The sequence below is a fragment of the Cotesia typhae genome, unplaced genomic scaffold (assembly GCF_013202065.1).
Source record: "Cotesia typhae breed Kobodo isofemale line unplaced genomic scaffold, CoteBio_Ctyphae contig_4, whole genome shotgun sequence".
NCBI lineage: Eukaryota > Metazoa > Arthropoda > Insecta > Hymenoptera > Braconidae > Cotesia > Cotesia typhae.
In genome coordinates, this window is record NW_027423748.1 from 7,453,619 (window position 1) to 7,476,728 (window position 23,110).

At 26.7% G+C, this 23,110-nt stretch overlaps 5 protein-coding genes across 7 annotated transcripts; 2 read left to right on the plus strand and 3 right to left on the minus strand.

The window, feature by feature from the left end:
* The first annotated feature begins 1,295 nt into the window (after positions 1-1,295).
* Positions 1,296-7,740, plus strand: LOC141527100 (uncharacterized). The gene is made up of 4 exons (XM_074242395.1): positions 1,296-1,364; positions 6,170-6,406; positions 6,896-7,189; positions 7,273-7,740. Exons 2-4 carry the CDS (start codon positions 6,179-6,181, stop codon positions 7,735-7,737), a joined length of 987 nt encoding a protein of 328 aa, XP_074098496.1. The 5' UTR covers positions 1,296-1,364; positions 6,170-6,178; the 3' UTR covers positions 7,738-7,740.
* A 466-nt stretch (positions 7,741-8,206) lies between these two features.
* Positions 8,207-10,866, minus strand: LOC141527099 (uncharacterized). Its single transcript, XM_074242394.1, has 6 exons — positions 10,192-10,866; positions 9,901-10,103; positions 9,645-9,822; positions 9,203-9,589; positions 8,940-9,131; positions 8,207-8,472 (listed from the first exon to the last, which is right to left on the minus strand). The coding sequence occupies exons 1-6, from the start codon at positions 10,678-10,680 to the stop codon at positions 8,242-8,244; spliced, it is 1,680 nt and encodes a 559-aa protein (XP_074098495.1). The 5' UTR covers positions 10,681-10,866; the 3' UTR covers positions 8,207-8,241.
* Positions 10,867-11,843: 977 nt separating this feature from the next.
* Positions 11,844-12,936, minus strand: LOC141527191 (flavin reductase (NADPH)-like). 3 transcript variants are annotated; one of them, XM_074242538.1, is made up of 4 exons: positions 12,706-12,936; positions 12,457-12,621; positions 12,145-12,382; positions 11,844-12,076 (listed from the first exon to the last, which is right to left on the minus strand). In XM_074242538.1, exons 1-3 carry the CDS (start codon positions 12,776-12,778, stop codon positions 12,153-12,155), a joined length of 468 nt encoding a protein of 155 aa, XP_074098639.1. In that variant the 5' UTR covers positions 12,779-12,936; the 3' UTR covers positions 11,844-12,076; positions 12,145-12,152. The 3 variants fall into 3 exon arrangements, with proteins under 3 accessions (XP_074098639.1, XP_074098640.1, XP_074098637.1); XM_074242539.1 differs by having other exon boundaries at positions 12,126-12,382; XM_074242536.1 differs by having other exon boundaries at positions 11,844-12,382.
* A 1,284-nt stretch (positions 12,937-14,220) lies between these two features.
* On the minus strand, positions 14,221-17,240 carry LOC141527541 (speckle-type POZ protein-like). The gene is made up of 3 exons (XM_074243081.1): positions 17,082-17,240; positions 15,137-16,966; positions 14,221-14,643 (listed from the first exon to the last, which is right to left on the minus strand). Exons 2-3 carry the CDS (start codon positions 16,947-16,949, stop codon positions 14,582-14,584), a joined length of 1,875 nt encoding a protein of 624 aa, XP_074099182.1. The 5' UTR covers positions 16,950-16,966; positions 17,082-17,240; the 3' UTR covers positions 14,221-14,581.
* Positions 17,241-18,588: 1,348 nt separating this feature from the next.
* Det (baculoviral IAP repeat containing deterin) lies at positions 18,589-23,095 on the plus strand. The gene is made up of 3 exons (XM_074243084.1): positions 18,589-18,748; positions 18,867-19,188; positions 21,856-23,095. Exons 1-3 carry the CDS (start codon positions 18,735-18,737, stop codon positions 21,967-21,969), a joined length of 450 nt encoding a protein of 149 aa, XP_074099185.1. The 5' UTR covers positions 18,589-18,734; the 3' UTR covers positions 21,970-23,095.
* Positions 23,096-23,110: the final 15 nt, after the last annotated feature.

Below are 23,110 nucleotides of genomic sequence, written 5' to 3' on the forward strand. Positions count from 1 at the left end.
ATTTATATTGATTAATTAATTTTTTTTATATTTTTCAAAAATTTATTTTTAAACTTTTCTTTTTATGAATTTAAAATTATAATAATTGAAGAATAAATATAACTAACTAATAATTAAAACAAAGAATATCAAATTTTTGAAATTTTAATATTTAATATTGTTTCTTTTTCTTTCACTAAATTTATACAATTGAATCATATATTTCTGAACCGCAATAAAGTTAATTTCAATAAAAGTCTAACCATTCATTAATAATTATTTGTTCAATCTATTATAATTTATAAATGAAAAATATAAATCAGAAACGAGATGGAAAGCCCAGGACTTTCAATGTTGACGGGCACCATGGTCTGGCATGTGTGTTATTATGATAATCCTGCGAAGATTTGATAGTAAGAATCTGAGTCAAGTGTAGAAAAAACAAAATGATGTACACGTACGACGTATAAAAACATTACAAGCATTACGTGCAATATATTTTGTACAAGTATAGCTTTGGTGTATGTGTTGAGAGATCATAATCACTCATCGTCAAATTCTACGCACTAATTACTCTTAATTTATTGAAATGTATGAAATTGGATTGGTACTTTCTTTTGGCAATTCTTTCATGCTGCATGAACATTTTTTATTTTCACTATTGTTATTTATTACTCGTTTAATTTTATTCATCAATCCAAATTTAAATCTAATTTATCATTCAAAATTTTATTTTATTTTTATTCAAATAAAAAGTAAAATTTATAATGTATAATAGCGATGATGCAACGCGGTATTTAGTCTTTGAGAGAAAAGTATGAAGACAAAAAAAAAACAGTATAGCGAATAAGAATAAAAATAACAAGAAGAAATGTAAAAAAAAAAGTAACAAATTAGGACAGTACAGGCTTTAATTTTAATCTTTTAAATAAAATTTTCGTCGGTACAAAGGGTTACCAAACAAATTATACCCGGTTGAATTGGATTGAGATCTATTTACTTTCTTGTAAGAAAGCTGCGATGATAATTGTTAATCCAGCGTTTATTAATGTTGATCCGATGATGGATGGTTTTTTTATGGTTCACTGTTTTTTCGAAAACAAAATTACAAGCAAAGTTAAATAGTCGAATACAATTGGAGTATATCAAATCTATTGGACCGAATGAAACTGGATTCCACCACCTCTCGAAAGACCATAAGTCTCAATGTGAGATATGGTAAGAAATGGACAATTTTATGCTGCCTTGCTGGTGGAGGAAACTTTCAGCATGCCAAGCTATATAAGCGAATGCCGTGGCGCCACCGCAGGATAAATCCCGTGCGTGTTGACGTATCACCTGTGTTCTTGGTGTTTTACATTCTACTAGATATCACATTTTAACAGGTAATTTTTTAACCCATATTCACTCTATACTCATTCGTGAAATTATTTATTTTTGCACATTTAATAATAACTAATTAATCATTTTATACAAATTTTAATAATTTAATTATTAAATTTTTTTTAAGTGAAAAGAAAATAATTCAATAATTTTTTAGTTTTCATTAATCAAAAAAATTTTTTCTTAATTAATTTTTGTTAGTCAGAATAATTTTTTAATTAAATTTAAAGTTAATTAATTTCTGGTACTTTTTTTATCAGCCAAAAATTTTTTTTTTTCATTAAAATAAATATTAATCCATTTTTATTAAAATTTTTTCAAATGGTTGGATTATAAATACAAAATTCAAAAATATTTGACTTGTAAAAAAAAAAATTGCAAAATTAAAATAATTGTATCCTTATTAATTACAATACGGACAATTTAATATTGAAATGGAAATTTATTATTCGTAACAATAAATAATAATTACATTTATCTGATCAACAATTGGAAAGTATCGGAGCTATAAGTAATTTTACTTTTTATTGATTATTGCACATTAATTCAAACTTGGCAATTTGGTCTTTACACTTGAGTAGTTTTATTACTTGTGATTATTAGTTATTATTATCAAAAGAAGCAAAAAGTAAAGTAAATACAATAAGTTAAGTGGCTATTTAAACATAGTAGACATTATTGGTAATATTATAAAAATACCGAGTAAGATAATGAAAATAAAACGGAGAAAATTTGAACTTAAAATGGTTTAGTTAAAAGATTTATTGCCCTGAAACGTTAACGAGCTGTCAGTATTACGCGATCGACATGTTTTAAAAGTAAATAAGTCAATTTCCTTAAAATTCCCAGACATATATGCAGAAGTTAATATGTGCTTAGATTTTGCTCACTTTTAATCTACTTATATTAGCAATTGCTTGTACATTAACCTGGCCAAACCCGTATCGTAGCGTGATCTCATTTCAGAGTTTCCGACCAACTGGACAACTATCTCTATACCCTTGTTACACAATCGCTTTCTTTATGTACACTGAGAATTACGGGCGTGTGACTTGTACTTGCAGTAACCTGCACCGGCATATCTTGTTCGGGATTACTGATACACATTTTTTTCTTACATAAATTTATTGCATTTTATCATCTTACTACATATTTGGCCATTTATTTTTAATGATTACATATTTATTTGTCTGAATAAGACAACGCTTAATATATTAAATTGTTTTAAAGCTATTTATTTGACTTATGGTTTAAGAAAATTTAATTAATTAAAAAATTATCATTTATAAAAAAAAAAAACATTTAAAATTTTTATGCATTGATAAAAAATTAACTTTTGTTTTAAGAGACAAACTTTTGATCCAAAAATATCATTTTTTTAATTTAATCAAAATTAATTTTGATTCAAAAATTTTTCTTTTATAAATGCATAATTTTGTTGAAAAATTTTTTGATCAAATCAAAATTCAAAAATTGAATTCATTTCTTCCAATGACTTACCAAGAAAAATTTCTACAAAAAAAAACTCTTCAAAATAAAATATTTTTTCTAATATGTTATACTATAATATCCGTTTGAATTCCTTCAGCATTTTCTCTTAAAATTGTGTATGATGAAACAATGAAAATTCAAATTTTTAAAGTAAAATTAACAAGAAAAAATATTTTTATTTACAAAAAATAATTGATACTACTCAGTCATAAGTTATGAACAATAATTTTTACAAATTTATTTCTTTTTCCTCCTACACGGAAATAACAAGATGACACTGGATATCATCCCACTGGATTATACTGAGTATAATCCAGAGTATACTCATTACAATGAGTATAATCCAGATATCACTCAGTATAATCTGGATTATACTAGCTACTATCTGAAATTTTTTTTTACCACAGATATCACTGAGTATAATCTGGGATGATATCCAGTGTCATCTTATTTTTTTCGTGTACTCAAACATAATCCATAAAAAATCGTTTGACAAAATTCTAATTACAATTTTTTTTCTAACTTAAAATTTTTATTTTCTAATTTTAAAAGTTGACCCAAAAAGGAATAAAAACAAATTTTGACTTTCCACCCTTTTGATCAAATAATGAATTTGTATTAATAATTAATTTAAAATAAAAATCGAACGTGTATCAAGAAGTCAATGACACGGTAAAGTAATAAGTAATAAGTAATAAGTAATTGATGTTTATTGTTTAAATGAAAGGCGTGTCTCAGAATGTATAGACAGATACACAATAAAGTAATGCAATCTGACATAAATTCCTTGGTTGGTGGTTTTAAACTCCAAGGGCGTTAAACACACGCATTCTCACCCCGTCAGAACGCGATAGAAGGATAAAACCTACAACCTCGAATTAAGATCTTATAAACAACTTATCAAGCCAATGAGTTGCTAATAATAGGCCGGACTTGGATTGCACGAACCGTATATAATTTATATTAGTTTATAGTCTGATATAGATTTACTTCGTTTATAATTTTCATTTAAGCTGTTGTAAGTAAAGTAACAGCCCTCTCACTTTCACTTGCAGCGGACCAAACAGGACCCGCGGTCTACTCTTGATCTCCGATTTAATGATTGTGGTCTCCAGTCTTGAGTTTTGCAAATACTGATTATACAAATATTCCTTAACAGTAAAGTCCTTAATAATGAAAAATAAACAAAAATAAAAAAATAATTGTTGCGGTTGTGTGTACTTCCTTTTATTGTCAGCCGTTATTTTCGATTAATAATCGCGATTAGATCAACACAAGACATTATTTAATACAATAAGCTTTCTTTGATGATGATACTATTGATATTTATATTTGTATTCATATTATTGATAAACATTTACCGCTATTAAACGATTCCCGCTGCTGATTCACTGACACAAAAAGATCGTTCACCTCGGGACTTTATCTTACATCGTATTATTATGCAATTCAAAAGTTATTAAACGTCTCGTCAAACTTAAACTCTGACCTTTAGAATTTATGCGATAATTTATTTGCGCAAAGGTATTATATTGAGTCCGAGTATTAGAAATATTGTTTTCCTAAAAGTTTTATATTATTACATTCTATTTAGAGTACTTCTAAGTGATTTTGATAAATTGATGGATACTTCGGTATGATTAATCGACGGTGATAGAAATAATTGTATAACTAATCGAGTAAATGATCCGAAGTTAAGTGTTTTACTTTTAAATTATAACAATTTGCTACGTCCAATTAGTAGAATTTAGTTCATTTAATTAATTACTGTAATTATGTTGATTAAAAATGGGTGTAATAAGCTACATTTTTTCCGTAATAAAAATTAGAACAGGATCTGAATAGTTTGTTTGATTATAAATATATTTTCATTGGTAATATTTTCGATATTTTATAATAAAATTTAATTTAAAATTCTATGAAAAAAATTTTCAAAGACATTTAATTAATTTTTAAAAATTTTATTCATTAATATTTAGCCGTTGCCGAAGTGGTTACCACTGTAACGAAAAACGACAATAATGAAAACGTCATATTAACTTTTTAATAAAGGATTTAAAAAAAAATTCTTGTCCAAAAAAATCATTTTGAGGAATTTTATTGACAGAAAAATTTTTCTCGGTTTAAAAAGTTTTATAATTTATTCAACAAAATAAAATTCTTCAAAATAATTATCTTAGTTCAACATTTCCTCTATACCCGGAAAAAACAAGATGACACTGGATATTATCCTAGATTATACTGAGTGAAAAATTTTTTTTAAACAGTAGCTAGTATAATTCAGATTACAATTAGTATAATCCAGATTACAATGAATATAATCCAGATATCATCCAGTATAATCTGGATTATATTGGCTACTATCTAAAAAATTTTTCACCACAGATATCACTGAGTATAATTTGGGATGATATCCAGTGTCATCTTGTTCTTTTCGTATAAAATAGAGTAAATTTTTTCATCCGTATATAAATTAATTTTTTAAAAACTAATATTTGTCTTTTAAAAAAATTCTCCATCACTTTTAAATCACAGACACGCTAACAATCTTCAATTTAAATACAAAGAAAGCAATTAAAATAAACAAACACTTACGATAAGTGTTTGCAAATTGTCTTTGACTCACCATAAAAATTTTCTAAAATAAAAGTTTAAAATTTCATGCGAATATAGTAAACATTTTATTTTGTTATTCAAAACTTTCCACTTAAATAAATTAAACACAAACGACCTCATTCACTGAATAGAAGACGTTCGCTAAAGTAAGTGCCAGTGAATATAGCCGTCAAATTAAAAATTACAAAAACGTACACATGTATACTTGTAAAACGAGAGTGGTATCATGCGTTTAACGATCATTTGGAGAAAACTATCACGTTTGTCCTAGTGAACGATATGACCCAGTATGAATGAGGAAGAGTATCGTTTATTTGTCAGTAATAAAATTTATTACTTTTTTTATCCATACCATGCAATGTAATGTCATTTGTATTTCACGTCAACCTTATACCGCATCGATTGAGCAAACGAGAAAGTAATTAACGATTTAATTAAACTCATAGATGATTTCTATGTAAACTGAAAAATAACAAACTCATTGTTTTGCGAATATTGAGATGTACAATTGAAGATGATTCATCAACTTTATTGGAGATTGATTTTCACAAGAGAGTGTTTGGGTCAGCGAAAGTTTGTTTATATATCTCCCATTATATCTTTATAAATTTATAAGGGAAAATAAATACAATTTTTATTAACTGAAAAGCGCAATGCACATATGGATGGAATAGTTTCTAAATTTATTTTTATTTTTCAGAGCCAAAGGATGTATCGAGTGCTTCTGCTGACTTGGGTTGCGATAACAGCGGCCCAAAAACACTATAATTTAGATACTAGATCTGTTTCATTTCCTGGTAAACCAACTTACGGGCCTCTTTACAACAGTCCTGGCCTTGGACAGGCCTCAGGTGGTTACAGAGATGACAGTTACGAGGATAATGTCGTTACACCTACTCCGTCGCCTACTCCTCTCTATCGGTCAGCTCAGCAACCGGTAAATTATTTTGGTCTATAAATAGAAAAAATAAATTACTAGCCTTACACAATGCTCTTTTCATGCTCAACAAATTAGCTGTGGTTTAATAGACTCGGAAACATTGTTCATAAGTTGTTGTTACAATGTTTCAAGATTTATTAGCAATTAGACGTTTGTAGAAATTTTTATGTTCACTCAAGAAATTACTTTCTTAACATTTTGTTGCTTGGTAATGAAATTTAAATAGTAAACCAATAGAATGTTTTATTATAAATCCCAGAAAAATTTTTAGAAAATATTCAATTCAAGTGTCAAAATATTCTTATCAAATTTTTTATGAAGAAATTTTTAATTTATGGAATTTTTTTTATTTAGAAAAATTTTTATGCTAAAAATTTTTGAGCCGAAAAATTAATTTTTAAAAAATTTGAAAAATATGCGCTTGTAAAAAATTGATAAAATTTTTTTTGAAAAAGTTTAAAAATTAATTTTAATTATAATTTTTAGGCTTACCGTAAACCAAATGAAGGCTCAATAAGAGTTCTAACGGGAGGACGTCAAGGTCCAATTCGTGGTGCATCTTATGCCGTGCAAAATCCTCAGCTCGAAGAAGAGCCTCTTGAAGAAGAAAAAGAAGAGCCAGATCGTCTGAGCTTACTTTTACCACAAAGTAAATTTGATTGTGTTGGTAAGCAAACAGGTTATTATGCTGACGAAGAACTAAACTGTGAAGTGTTCCATTACTGTCAAGACAACGCTAAACACTCATGGATTTGCCCAGAAGGTTTTACTTTCCACCAGGTATTTATATTTTACTTTTAACCTTATAAATATTGATCAACAACAGCAGCACGTTTCACTGACCGATTTATCTAAATTAATAGGTTCATCTGATCTGCATGCCACCAAATGGAGATATAAGCTGCAAAAAGAGTTCTCAGTATCATTTCGTCAATGAGTACCTCTACAAGCCATTGAATTTACAAGAAGCTGAGTCAAAACCAAATGTTACTTTGAGATACAGCGAGCGTTACTTCCCAGGAGATATCTTCACGGACGAACGTGAAAGCGAAGACTACCACCAGACTCCCAATCCAAGAAGAACCCATCACAATTCTCAATTGTACTCAAACCAGCCTGCACAGACCACCTTGAACAGTATTCCAGCAATAGCGCGTCCTTCTCCCACACCTCAAGGCCTTCCTCAATATCGTCTTCCCAATAACCAAGTCTTCCGCAGTCCCGAGGAAGTAAACATCCCTCTTCAACAGCGAAGACCTCAGCCTCAGCAACAAATCCTCAGAAGGTTCCCTCAAGTAAGACCCGACGAAGAGGACTATGAGAAATAAATTTATTTTTAAATTAATTAATGACACGGATTGCAGATGATTTAATTTTTAAACTTGTTAAGACGTACATTTATTTTTACCGCCATGGTATTTAATGATGAGTTGAACTCGATAGATATACTTTTATTATTATTATTATAACTAATATGAAAACAAGCTCTTTGATAAATGATAAATTGTAAATAATTATCAATTAGCATTGATAAGTGATGTTCTTTAAGTCGATATAACTAACAATTTACTTTGTTATTATTTTTATTGACTAAAAACTTTTCATTTTTTTTTTTTTTTTATGTTTGAATTATACTTGAGTTTAGTTATTAATTCAATAATTAATTAATTAATTTTTTTTTTTAGTTATTGTCATATCTACTTCATATTATTCATAAACAATTCACGTGAACTGTTTTATTTATTGTCAATATCATTATAAACTTATTTTTTTTTTTTTGTCAAATAAAGTTATATGACATGAAAAATTTGTATGTTTAATTTAGATTTAGTTTAGACGTTTTTTAGATCATTAGAATATTTCATTATGTCTTGGAAAATACGCTCAGTTTCATCCTCGTGTTTGGAGAACTGTGGTTCACTTGAAGGGAATTCTTCTTTTAGTTTTGTTATAATTTCAATCGATTTTCTTAAGGAAGTCCGAATTTTATGTTGAATTACATCGTCAGGTGTAATTACAGATTTTCTTTTGTCCGATGCAATTGATTCTCTAGAGTTTTGCAGCTAAAAAGTGAATTACAATAAAAATTTAATAATTTAATATAAAATTATTTTTAAAAAATTAAAACTAGATAATTTTTTAAATTTACACAAATTTCGTAAATTATTAAAAATCAAAAATTTCAAAGTAATCTAAAATATTCGTTACTACACGGAAAGAACAAAATGACACTGGATGTCATCCCAGATTATACTCAGTGATATCTGTGGTGAAAAAAAAATTTCAGATAGTAGCCAGTATAATCCAGATTATACTAGATAATATCTAGATTATACTCATTGTAATCTGGATTATACTCAGTGTAATCTGAGATGATATCCAGTGTCATCTTGTTCTTTCCATGTAATTTCCAGAAAAATTAAATTTTTATGTCTAGATATTTTCGATTTTTTTAGCATTAATTTTTGTAACTATAATATTTAAATCACGTTAATAATTAATAAATATAAATATTTAAAATTTGTGTTACATTAATATCAGAATCCATAATTTGGATCTTAAAGTTATCTTCTTCAGTCAATTCTTCAAAAGTCCGTACATCATTATCGATTTCATCATTTGATTCTATAGAAAAATTATTATCAGACAAAAAATCATCGATATTATAATACAAAATTATTTCTGGTGGGAAAAGCGGTTCATCTTCATCGTCGACTGATGGCTGCATAAAAAAAAAGAAAATTATTTAATTATTCATTATTTACTATATACTAATTAAAAATGAAACATTGCCTGATATGGCAAAGTGACAGGCCTCCACTTTTTTCCATTTTTATCAACAATTTCTACAACTCGAAAAACGTTATTTTTTAATGATCCAGATAAATTTTTTATTATTCCCAAGACACAGCGATTACTATCCTCATTTTCGCAAGCAGTTCTATCTTGATGATGCTCCAAAGACAAAAGTGATTCTAGAGAAAGGAGAAATTCATCGTGGCCCGGAATCGCGTGAAATACAAAATTAATAATATTTTTAAATTTATTGATTATTTCTTGTAATTTATCTCGCCAAGTCGGCTCGTGAATTTGAGCTGTCGGCTGAGACAATTTTTTATTTAATACTTTTATTATGTACAATGTTTTCACGAGAAGTTTATAAAGAGTTTGAATTTTTTCCTGAAAATTTAATTTTTTTTTTAACAATTTTTAATTCAAAAGACAATAACAGTACCTGGAAATTTTGCTGACGAAAACTCATTCGAGTTTCACTGCAAGATCTTTCCGCCTTGACTGAATTTATTAGAAGATTAAGATATTTATTTTCTATTTCTAGCCTTTGAATATTAATCTCAAGATTTTTCTCTTTCTCGAAAGCATTTAAAATATCATTATTTTTATTTCGTTCATTTCTATAAAAATAAAAAATAAAACAAATTTACGACTCGTCTTGAAAGTAAAGTGATACCGCATTAAAAATTTTATTGGACCTAATTGTTTTATTAAAGTCAGCAATCATATTTTCTCGGTCAACTCGGGATTTTCTCTCAAACTCATCGTACAATTTAATGACCATATAACCAATTTCATCTCTTAATTTCTTGAGCATCTGATGTGTCACGCTCACACGTTCAGCTACAACAGCTTTTTGTAATCTCTTATTAGACTTTTCTACAACTTCAGCGAGCGCGCTCTAAAATATAAAACAGTGAATCGTAATTTAATTATTTCAATTATATTTATAAATTAAAAAATTCCAATTAAATAAATAAAGAAATTACCTGTAATTTACTTTCATGCTCTTTAGTTAATAAATCAATCTTACTTTCATATACATTTCTAGTTTCATTAATACTGAGATTAATAGCATGACGTTTTTCAGCTTCAAACATTGAACGGATTTCATTTATCTCGCGGCTTAAATTGTCATTTAATTTTTTATTTACATCTGCTTCGTAATTTCTTTTAACTTGTTCCCCTAATTTTATTATCCCATCATGAGTAAGAGCTTTGATGATATTGTGATTTGTGACAGGTCGTAAAATTATTTTATCACTCGGAGGTGTCCATAAATTTTTTGGCGGGCCTTCGAGTTGCGGTGTTACACCCAGTAGATTTTTCATATCAGGAGGACTAAAATCGCATAAAATTTTTGTCCGTATTGGGCCAATGTAATTTTTAATTTCTCTCTGTTTTGGAGTTTCATTTTTTGCTTGTAGTTCAAGACGCCGAGATTTTGGGGAAATATCGACTGAAAAATTTTTATTCATTCAGTTAATTCAAACAACTTATAAAATTCATTTTATTTTAATAATATTTACACATTTTTTGGCATGATAAATTTTTTTATAGTCGTTAAAATTCACGAAAACATTTGACGTTTGATATTTTTATATATAAAGAAATGTCACCGCTTTTTAATAATAACAAAAGCATTATGCTTTTATTAGTTTCGTATCAATGGTATAAATATTGTTGATATTTATTAACTTTATTAAAAATTTTAAAATAATTGTATTTTAGAAAAAAACTCTCAATGAAACTCGCCTAGGTGATTTTTATTAAAAATTTAAATAATGACGTATTTACTCAAGAATTTTTTTAATTATTGAGTTGTATCAATTTTTATTAAAGCATATAAATTTTACATTCATCACTTAACAAAAAAAATCAAGGTTTAGTCTGTTTTGTTTTTTTACTCTGGTCAAAATTTTTATTTTAAAGATTTTTTTAGTCGGATTAAAACAAAAAAAAAACAGTAAAAATCGTAAAAAAATTTTCAGTCGCCATTTTTTTAAAAATGAAAATTTTCAAAATTCCATACGTGCGACGATAACTACATCTTTACTGATTAAAAAGCAATTTGGGTTTTTATTTTCAGATTATCCGTTTTTGAGTTATCGAACCGACCATGGAGAGGGAAATTTTTTCTAGTGCTCTACAAGATTATTAATAACTTTGTAATAATTAAATATTTTTCAATAAAAATTTAGGGTAATAATCTTTAATGTACCCTTAATAATATAAAAAAAATTCGATTCCCAAATTCCTTTATTTTCCCTGTCAAAAAAATTCCTGAAAATCATCTCTTTTTTTTTTTTTTTTCGATCGTCACAGTGGTGTTTTCCCTTAAGAAAAAAAATTTCTTAAGATCAAAAGGGCGTATATAAAAAAATGGTCAAAGAAGCTTTTAAGGACCTTAAGATTTTGGGATCTAACAAAAAATTAATTAGTCACGCGATATTAATTTTATTACAACAAATTTTCAGCAATATGAAAATATTTATATTGAATTAATATTTTTAAACCATTTATCATCTGTAATAATATAAATTAAATTTAATAAATAACTTATCATTAAACAAATGTATTGTAACCTGCTTTATATTATTTAATCAAGTACTAATTATTAATTTTAAATAAAAAAAAATAATTCCCAGACTAATTGATTATTTTATTTTCCAACAAACTTGGCATTCTTATAAAACCTCAATAAAAATTATACTACTGAGCAGAATTGCGTTAAATCAATAGCAATTCCACAAATTTTTTGGTAGTGTTCTGATTGTTCCAGACTGTCGACTAAGAATTCGCCTAATCCATGTTTAGAAATAACAAGACCAGGAGATTCGTCATGCTTAACAGTATAATTCAAATTTGGTAACCCTAGAAATAAGAAGAAGAGAAATAAATAAATTAAAAAAGATTAATATACTTCCCAAATTTTTCATAACTTCAATAATCAGTTATCTGCAATGTGCGGGGGTAAAACGGCAATCCATTTCAGCTCGCTTTCTTTAATAGCATCAAGCATTCTCTGGTGATCAGCATTTAAATGTACAAACGCTGCCGGAACTTTATCCGGTGGTCTGAACAGGAATGCAGATAAGCAGACTGATACTCGCTCAACATTATTTTTCTTCATTGCTCTAATAATATTTTTCATTCCTTCTGATAATTCAGTTGTAGGTTCTGGATAAAAATTTTTTTTGTTAAAGCTAAATAAAAAATATAAAACAGAATTTTTTAATTTAATAAAAATTTACTTAAATCATTTCTTGTTCCCAAAACTACGACAACTCCTTCTTGGTCAACCATTGCTTCTTCTACTTGATCATAATTAGTAACATTTCCAATTACAACGTTAATTTTACCGTTTAAATGGTCAGGAATTTTTTTTTCATCCCTTACAAAAGCTGTTATTTGATAACCTGATACAAAATATATTTAAAAAATTTTTTTTATAAATTTAAAGCAATTAATAAACAAAGCTAATGCGAATTTTTTTTCTGTACCTTGTTTAACTGCATAGTCTAATGCGCAGAGGCCAGTCATCCCGGTAGAACCAAATATTATAATTTTTTTCATTGTTAAAATTTATTTTTTTTAATATTGAATTTAAATAACTTTTTTAATATATTTACAGAAGCACAAAAAGCAAATTATAAATTAATTAAGTATTAAGATATAAATCTTATTAAAAGTCCTACTTATATTTGTACTATAACAACGACATCGAACTACAAATTCAATTACATACGATTAGCGTTCAAATGAAGCTGAATCATTTGCATTGATATTCGTGTCGTCGTAAATAAATTCTTATATAAATATTGTGATTTTCTTACAATGCGCATGAACGATTAATTGCGCGCGGAATACTTACAAGTACTGTTAAAAAAATAATAGCAAAATAAATTCCCTGGAAAATTTTTCGAGTTCAAAAAAAAATTTTTTTTTTTTTTTAACTCAAGAAATTTAAAAAATCTAAAAAAAATTTCCGTTAAAAAATTTTATTATTTAAAAATAAAAATATATGATTTCATTTTTATAAAAAATAATGTTTCAATAAATTTTAATGTCTTATTTATTATCGGTTGTTCAATTATCTGATAAAAAAATATTTTATACATAAAAAAAAATAAAAATAGTGATCAAGATTTATTGTCTTTTTTTAATTTTTTTAACTTAGTCACAAAACTATTTTTTATTGATCCTGTCATAAATTTTAGAAATTAATTCTTGCAGCGAATGGAAATTTTTTTAATTAAATTCTAAAAAAATGTGTTAGTCATGCCGAGTTATTTTAAAACCAATATAAGGGAAGTATTTTATTTCAACATTTCACTATAGAGAAGAAATTATCAGTAGTTCTTTTTTTAATTTAATTAAAATGTTGAAAATTGTAATCACAATTCTTTTTACTCAATCATTTTTTATCATTACGACTTTAACGGAAGAACCAAATTGTACTTAGGTTGGAGATGAGGTATTTAAATTTAAAACTTATTTTAATTTATACACAAATAGTATTACTAGTTTTTGACTAAAAAAAATTTTATTAAAATTTCTAGTGTGATCCACTTGGAATTCCGTGCTGTAAATACCATGTGGCCGTGTTTTGTGGATGTCTATTTCCATTAACTTATGAATTATCATCAAATAATGATAAATGTTGGACTTGCATAAAATTTCCCTGACTGTTATGCTTTAATTAATAAATTATAAAATTTATTAACATTAATGCAGTAAAAAAATTAAAACTCAATTAAATTATCAATCAAAATTAAATAAATGATTTCTTATTAATACTCAGGATTATTAATTTTAATAAAACCTAAAAATTTCTTAATATTAGCTGAAGGATTTATTTTTCAATTTAATTACAATATAAATTGCACATAAACTGTAATAATTGTCTATTAATAAATTACAGTCAAGAAATAATTTAAGTTCAATGATTTATAAATTTTAAATACACAGTTAAAGTATTAAAAGGAATTACAATTAAAAAAAAAGTACATGCTAAGAATTTATGAAAATTTTTGTATTCATATTTCTAAATATTTTCTTTCAATAACAGCCTAAGTCGTAATAAATACAAAGGAAAATTATCAGAAGTCTATTATATCAATACAATGAAAGATAATATAAAAAAAATTATATCAAACAAAATCATTATCTTGTTGATACAATGTATAATAATTCGAAACTGTATAATACGACAATGATAGCAAGTTGCTTGGAGAGTACAGTGCTAGTAAAAAGCGAAACTAATGCCGTACGTGCTTGCGTTATCCACTTACAATTATTAAAAAAAAATATTTACAGAATAAGTTAATAAATAAAAAGCATAAATAAGAGTAAAAAATTGAAATTCAAATTAACTTATTAATCAAAATCTATCATTTCTCGTATTTCTGCAGCACTCCTTGATTTTTTTTCTTCTTCATCTGAAAATATACAATAAGTTACTTAAATTAATAATCTTATACTCAAACATAATATTAAAGAAAAATCAAAAAACCAAATCAGGATATAGCACACGGAAAAAACAGGATGATACTGGATATCATCCCAGATTATACTAAGTGAAAAAAAAAATTCAGATAGTAGCTATTATAATCCAGATTATAATGAGTATAATCCAGATATTACCCAGTATAATCTGGATTATACTAGCTATTATCTGAAAATTTTTTTCGCTACAGATATCACTGAGTATAATCTGGGATGACATCCAGTGTCATCTTGTTCTTTCCGTGTAGACAAAAAATTTTCTATTTTTTTTTTTTATTTATTCCAATTGTAAATTGGAATAAGTAAAAAGAAACCATAAAAAATTTTTTAGTCTACTGATATCTTGATTTGGTTTTTGGAAATTTTGTAAAGCTTAGACCTGAGATAATGAGTATTAAAGAAAATTTAAATGTATTTATTACGTACCGTTATCTTTATCCATTATCGCAAGCTTATCATCAATCTCTGATAGCGTTAACGGAAATTCAACATTATTACTGTTAAAATTTATCGCTTTCATGATATGGGTAATATTAATAACAATGAATACAGTAGCGTACTCTCGCAATTGATCAGAATTATCATCAATAATCATCATTTTCATGGCGTATTTGAGAGTTATTGAATTACAAAGTGATTCATCGCATATACTTTTCAGTTTTTGTAACTGATTTTTGTCCGTATCCTTCAATAACAATTCCGAGTAATTGTTTAAGGCGTTTACTTTATCAGTAAATATAAATTCTAGTAATTTTTTCAAGGTTTCTTGATCAATATCAGCAATGTCGACTTTATTTTCTTTCAATTTTTCCATGAACATTGCAGATACCAATGGATTGCGTACCATCAACATAACTTTATGAGCTTTGAATTCATGTCCACCGACTTCCAAAGTTACGTCACTAGATATTTCATTATTGTTGTCGAATAGTTGCTTGAAGTCATCAGTATTTAGACGCTTTGATGTTTTAAAGGGAATATTAGCGCTGAATGATGTGTGATCATTGAATACAGTTAGCTCACCGGACAAAGTTATATTGTCGCTGCTAGATAACAATTTATTTTTAGCCAATGATCGATTCTTCATGAAAGTTCTGGTTGCGCGATAAATTTTCACAACTCCAGACAGCAAATAAACATATATATAATAAACGAAGACTACAAAGAAAAGGCAGGACATGAAAAATTGTTTCAGCGTAAAAGGAAAATTAGCCCGAGAGTCAGAGATTATAGTTGACATTATTTTCTTGAATAAATTTGATACTACCGAACAATTAAGATGATCCTCAACTCTAAAAGATCCGTTTCTTACAAGGTGACTTGCATTAATTACGACGTAATTAGTAGCAAACTCTAGCAACCTCTTAGCATGATTTTTTTCAGCTAATACCATAATATCAACAGCATTGTCTATTGTTATTGACTTACATAAAGACTCTTCACATAATTCTTTTAACGCTTGAAGTTGATATTTGTCAGCAATTTGCAATAAATCCTTAGCATCGCTGTCAAGGTCAATAATTTGGTCAGTATAAATGAATTGAAGCATTTTTTCAATAATTTCAGGACTAAAATCGGATATTGTCAGTTCGTTCTTTTTATCATCTATTCCATTAATCAATATAGAAGCGAAAACAGGACTACGAGCAATTAAAATACTTTTATGAGCATAAATTTTTTGATCGCCAACATTTAGAAGTACGTCACTGCCGATTTTACTCTCGAGAAGTTGTTGAAAATCATCGGCAAGTTTCCGTTTAGAAGAATTAGTTAAAGTTTCATCATCATTATCGTATACGGTTAATTTTATACAAACTGTGAGAGTATCGTTAAATAAAAATTCTTCTTTTTGACTCAATAAATTTTCTAACTCAACTAAATCAAAACCACAACCATCTAAATCATCAAAAACTTGACTATTGCGACGAACGAAATGTTTTTTCTTGTTTTTATCGTGAATAAATAGTGAATATTTTATTCTTACTTGTTTATCTCCGTTGTTTGGCTGCAGATATGCCGACAAATATTTTTTTGTAGATTCTGATCCGTCTCTTTCGTTAATTTTTAACTCTAAACACCACGAGTCTTGCAATTTCGCTCCCGTCGAAAATGCAGGCGATGTTAGCTTCACGCAGTCTTCAGTTTCAGTCGATTCTATTAATGATGTAACTTCATTAATTTTCCACTCATACAGGATAGTGTGCTTCGTTGATGAATAATCTTGCTCCATGTTCGTCATAATTAATTCAGTTTAATCTGAAAAAATTAAATTAAATTAATTTATTGATTAATAAAAAGTAAAACTACTTGTATTTATTATTAATGAAGAAATAATATAAATTTAGGTGATGAAAATCAAAATAATATTCACCTGCGCCACGTGATTATTGAAAAGACTCCAAACGAAATAAAATGGACACTTGTTGTACATGAAATTACTCGTTACTGTGTTGGCTGTAGACTACAGCTTGTAGTTGAGTGCTCAGTACCTTTATTTGCAATTGTTAACTGATACCGGAAATCGAACACCTATAGGTTGTTTTGTGGCCCTTTGAATAGACTATAGAAAATAGAACTATTCATAATGCCACTTGACATTGCTCGACATTCACACGAAATATGAATATTGAGCTTCATTGATCATTTTCGGTAATTACCGAAGCTCTTTTCGCCAACTGTGGAATTTCTTCCTTTTATTCATTATCACTAAGTTTTTCCCCTACTCTTTGCAATTAATTATACTTTATTTTACTAAAGGCTTTCTTGATTTTTTTTTGTACGCTTTAATAAATAGGAATGACAGTGATGTTAGCAGACAGCTGTTAATTTTTTGAATTTTTATGACAAATTAATCACAACAATAAAATTGTAATTAAAATTTTTCCAAAAATTTTCACTCATGATTTTTTTTTAATTTAACATATGGAATTTTTTCACTGAAAATTTTTTTTACAATAATTTTATTAGCAGTCATTTGATTAATTTTTTTTTTTTTTTTTAATAAATTTGTTCTGAAAATTTTTTTTTAAATTACATTTTCAATTATGAAACTAAAATTAGCCGACACTCAACAATTTTTTATTTTTTTAATTAATTAAAGTAGAACTAAAAAAAAAAAAAAAAAAAAAAAAACAATTTTTTAAAAATTGCACGTATAATTTAAAAAATTTTCTACATGTGAAAATTTTTCAAAAATTGTTTTTCAATAAAAACAATCATAAAAATTAAAGAATATCGGCTAATTTAATTTCCATTTTAATTATTAAAATTTCTGCATGTAAATTTTTTTCTAATTTTTCTTCGCCATAATTTGACGACATTAAATTTAGCTGTCACTTCACAATTTTTTTAATTTTCTTTATCAAATAAATGATAGCAAAAAAAAATTATAAAAAAAAATGGACTTGTAGAAATTTTAATAAATTAAAAATGCAATTTTTTAAAAATAATTTTTTTGTTGAAAAAAATTAAAAAAATTGTCAGGTGACAGCTAACTTTAATGTCATCATAATTTGTTACAAAAATTCTTAAAATGATTACCTAAATATCTGCTAAACTAATTTTCATCAAAAAATATTTTTTTTTCCGATCAGATAATTTTTACTATTCTTTCTTCTATGCTTCCTCTAAAGACATGAGGAACGAACTCCTGCTGTTTGTCAACTTGCTTTTTTCCTTTTTGCTTGTTTTCCAACCGTTAAAATTATTTTTTAAAAAATAATTGTAACTTTACAAAATAAACAAATCAATTGTTATTATTACTATAATTATTATTTTTATTATTATTATAAACATTCAAACTTGGATGGTAATGATAAGCTGATAAGCTTTGCAACGAAAACATTATTATTGACTGCAGTTACAATTACTCGATTAGTGGCGCCAACTATCGGTCACTTTTCAAACAGTTGTGGTTTGAATTTTTCCCCTAACGGCTTCTGAAATTTAGCAACATCAAATTCTCTGAGAAAAGCTAAACAAATATAAGTTTCTACAAATACTTTTGACCTAATAATTTAAAAAAATGGACCAGTTCGCGTAAGTAATTAAAAATACTATTTTTAATTAATTCCTAGTCAATAATTACACATATATTTGTAATTATTATTCTTAAAGCATCTATAACCTCCAAATGACAATTTATTTACTACTACAGACCGACAGATTCGATGTTCTGGAAGCGAAACCGACTGCAAACATATAAACACTGGCCATTCAAATCCGACGCACCCTGCAACCCTGAAAGTATGGCAGCAGCTGGATTTTTTGCAACTGGAGGCAAAGTTGAGCCAGATTCCGTCGAGTGTTTTATGTGTAACAAACCTATGGACGGCTGGGAGGAGACTGATAATCCATGGGAAGAGCATGTACGTCATCAGAAAGACTGCAAGTATATATTGTTGAACAAACCCGATGAGTCGACCTGGACCGTTGAAGAGCTTTATGATCTTACCAAGGAGTACTGTGTCAAAGAAGTTGTAAGTGACCTATAAATTCATTTACTTATTCAAAACATTTAAATACTATTAAATAGACAAGTGGTTCTGTATCTAAAAGTGTCCAACTAGGGTAAGTGTGGGTATTACCGCGGGTGCGAGTATTATCGCGGATTTTTTTCATTACATTACAAACTGATTAAACATAATTGTTTGTAATTTCAAAAAAATTCAGCAATAAATATGTTATTTCTAAAATGTAATTAACAAACGATCCGGTATGAAATTTAATTATTTAATTTGTTATAAATGATTAAAAATTGATTGATCGTTTGAAAAGAAAATGTCATCGTTTTTTTGCAGTTAGTGTGCATTTGTAGGTTCGAATAAAATGTGTTTTTCTATGAAATAATGCTTTGATATCTATATTTATTACATCTCAGAGTAAGATTATACTTTTTAATGCTAAAAAATCTAGCAAATATTGAATTTTAATTGATTCTCACTTTTAATTTACTGCCGCGGTAATTGTCACGAACTTTTGAAGCATGTCAGTATTACCGTGGTTTTTATACTTTACCACGGTAATAGAAACATCTGTAATATCAGACGGATGCGACAACTGCCGCGGTTGAAATGTACTTAGTTATAACCTTAAAATTAAAATATCTCGTGTTGTTGATCTTATAGTAAACAGGTACAATGGCAAAAACTAAAAAAAGTTCTGAAAATACAAAAAAGCAAGTTAAAAATATAAGCTTTAAAAAAAAAAGTGTAATTACAAGCATGAAAATTTACTATTGGCAGATATACCAAAATTGAAACATGCTGTGCCTTATTAAAGTTAAAAGTTCATTTTTTATAAAAAAAAACTATGTTGTTTTTATTAAACGTTTGTCCTTATTATTTATTCTATTAATTTTTGTTTCATCAGATTCCGCGGTAATTGTCACACGGTAATTGTAACATCCACAATAATTGTAGCGCGGTAATTGTCACAAGTCATTTTAAGGTCCGCGGTAATACTAGCACTTGCAATTTTTTTTCAAATGTTGATTATTTAATAAATTCAACATTAAATCATACTCTTAATTTTTTTTATAGTTTAAAATAAGTTGATTATCGATAAGAAAAAAAAAATTAAGACGATATTTTATAGTGAATCTTTGAAATATGATTTTAAAGTTAGACGTACACATCAAGCCGCGGTAATACCCACACTTACCCTATATCTTTTTCAAACAACACCAGATATTTTGTTTTATGATAAGTCAGTAGACAGTATCACGACCAAGTCATTGAACCGATTGTATATCTGATTCTTTTGATAATTATCTGGTCAATCTTATGACACTGGAGTTGACAGACATTAAAAATTTTTTTAGAATTTTATGGCAATTAAATTATTATTAAAAAAATTTAATTAACAATTTTCATATGTGAAAATTAATTAATTTATTTATTTATTTATTTAAACAAACCCAACAGCTTAAGCTATTAACAGGGTTAATAGTTAATATATAAAAAATTTGTAATGTATAACAAGATGACTTATAAATAATACAATAATTTAATAGATAGATCGCTAAATGAGTAGACCATTGATGTGTTAGCAATTGCAACCCAAAAAAAAAATTTTATTTAAATTAGCCGACATTTGAAAATTTTTATAATTTATTTTTTTGAAAAATAATTTTTAAAAAATTAAAAGAAAAATTTAACATTTAATAAAAATTATAAGTGAAAATTTTTAGAAGCATTTTTTTATTATAATTGAATTGTTAAAAAAATTTTTTAAATTAATACACGGAAAAAAGTAAACTGTAATATTCACTCGGATTCCGGTTAGTTTTTATAGTTTCAAACAGTAAAGCGGACATCGGGGTGGCAAAAATGTAAATATTACAGAACTTAATGTAGAAAGTATAAAAGCCACAATTTATAATTTAATATCCAAAATAAGTAATTAGTAGTTGTCACTATAGTAAATAACGACTCTTTTATCTTTAAAAATTACAGTTTCAAACAGTAAAATTTGCCATTTCAATATATAGTCTATATTATGAAGAGAAGGGGAACTCAGATGAAAGAGAAGGGGGGTCTCACTCTGGGAGAATTTAATATTTCAAACAGTAAAAATTATACTTTTAAAATATACATTTTACCAGTCTAAGCAAGTCAATAATTACAGTTTGATTTTTAGCGTTGCGTTTAAAATTTACCATTTTACTTTGTAAATATTGACGTTGATTGTATTAGAAATTGACTAACTTTATTCTATACTTTTTACATATCATAACATCATTTTTTAGGTACGAAATGATAAATATTAAAATCTTAATTATTATACTTTAACATTTTAGACATTTACATGGCGAATATTACTGTTTGAAATAGTATTTTCTTCCATGTAAAGAGTAAATTGTAAGGTTTAAATGGTAAATATTACAATGTGAATAGTAAAATAATGATTTTACTGTTTGAAGTGGTAATTTTTAGCAGTTGATCATTACTTATTATAAATCAACTGTTATTTATTACAGTTTACTTTTTTCCGTGTAGCTGACGGATAACTTCATTATCATTGAATCTTACATTTTTTTCCTTAATCTGTCAAATTAGTCAAAGATAATTTAATTAACTTAAAAAAAATTTGTTTTTCAACTGCTTTTACTGTTCAAACTAATTAAATTATTTAATTATTTTCAGGAACGTGTGATGGATAAATACAAAAAGAGTATAAATGGTGAATCTGGAGATCTTCGAAGTCATATTCCGTCTGTAGTAAAAAATAATTTTAAAAATAAGAAAAATCATAGCTAAATAACTGCGACGTATTTTTAATTGGACAATCTATATTTATAAACCTTAGTATAAGAATTTTGTATTTTTATACTGGACCAGTAGCTTAATATTGTTTTATTAAACAAAAAAAAAAAATGATAAGAATAGAAATAAATTACGATATCGCTAATTCCTTGGTGCGAAAAGAAAGTTTTTTGCTCCATTCATTCACATTGACCCTAATCTGATTAGATCTCATTATTATCAATTTTAATGAGTCAAAAAAATCCCCGATATCATTCACAATAGCAATCTTCATTCAACAAAAAAAAAAAAAATTTCTTTATTAATTCAACAGATAATTCTTCAACGTGAATATGTAAATGATTTTGATGATACTGTTAATTAAATACTATCGTGCTCGCAAAGTTATTCACGTGATTTTTATCGTACAATTGAATTATAGAAGATATTTATTTATTTTAGTATTTAATTCATAACAACAATAAAAAAAAAACTGATACTTGAAATTTCTATAAATGTCCAAATTTTAATCAATATTAATACATCTTTAAACTGATGATTTTATCGAGGGTAAAAAATTTCGTATTTCATCAAATTCTTGAGATAAAATTTGATTTAAGTTTAATGCTAGTGCGTAATTAATTTACAGACACATTTATAAATAATTTATAACAAAACACTCGATTATTGGTTTTATTTATTGTTTTGCAATTAATTGTGAAGATTTAATTCCACATTAATATGTAGTAAAAATGTTTTTGTAAATAAATATTATAGGAATGTAGAAAAAAAAATTGAAGTATGTGGAAGCAATAATAATTTTTGATTGTTGATTTCATTTCTTATTTAATAATAAACAATAAATGTAAACACATATAATAAACGCTTCTCTCATTAATCGTTACGTATTGAGACAAGATTAATTGTAAAAAAATTGCATGTGTACTTGTGAGCAGAGTACAATATATAAAAATTGCTTCGGGCATCGATACGTCGTATGGTCGCGACTTTAAGTCTGATAAGCCATTGTAACAAACTCCAATACAAAAGTAGACAATTAAAGTAGTGTTGGGTCATCAGTGATTAACATCAACTGTCATGATAATAATATATTTAAATAAAAAATACTGGTTATAAATAATTACAGTTAATTTCT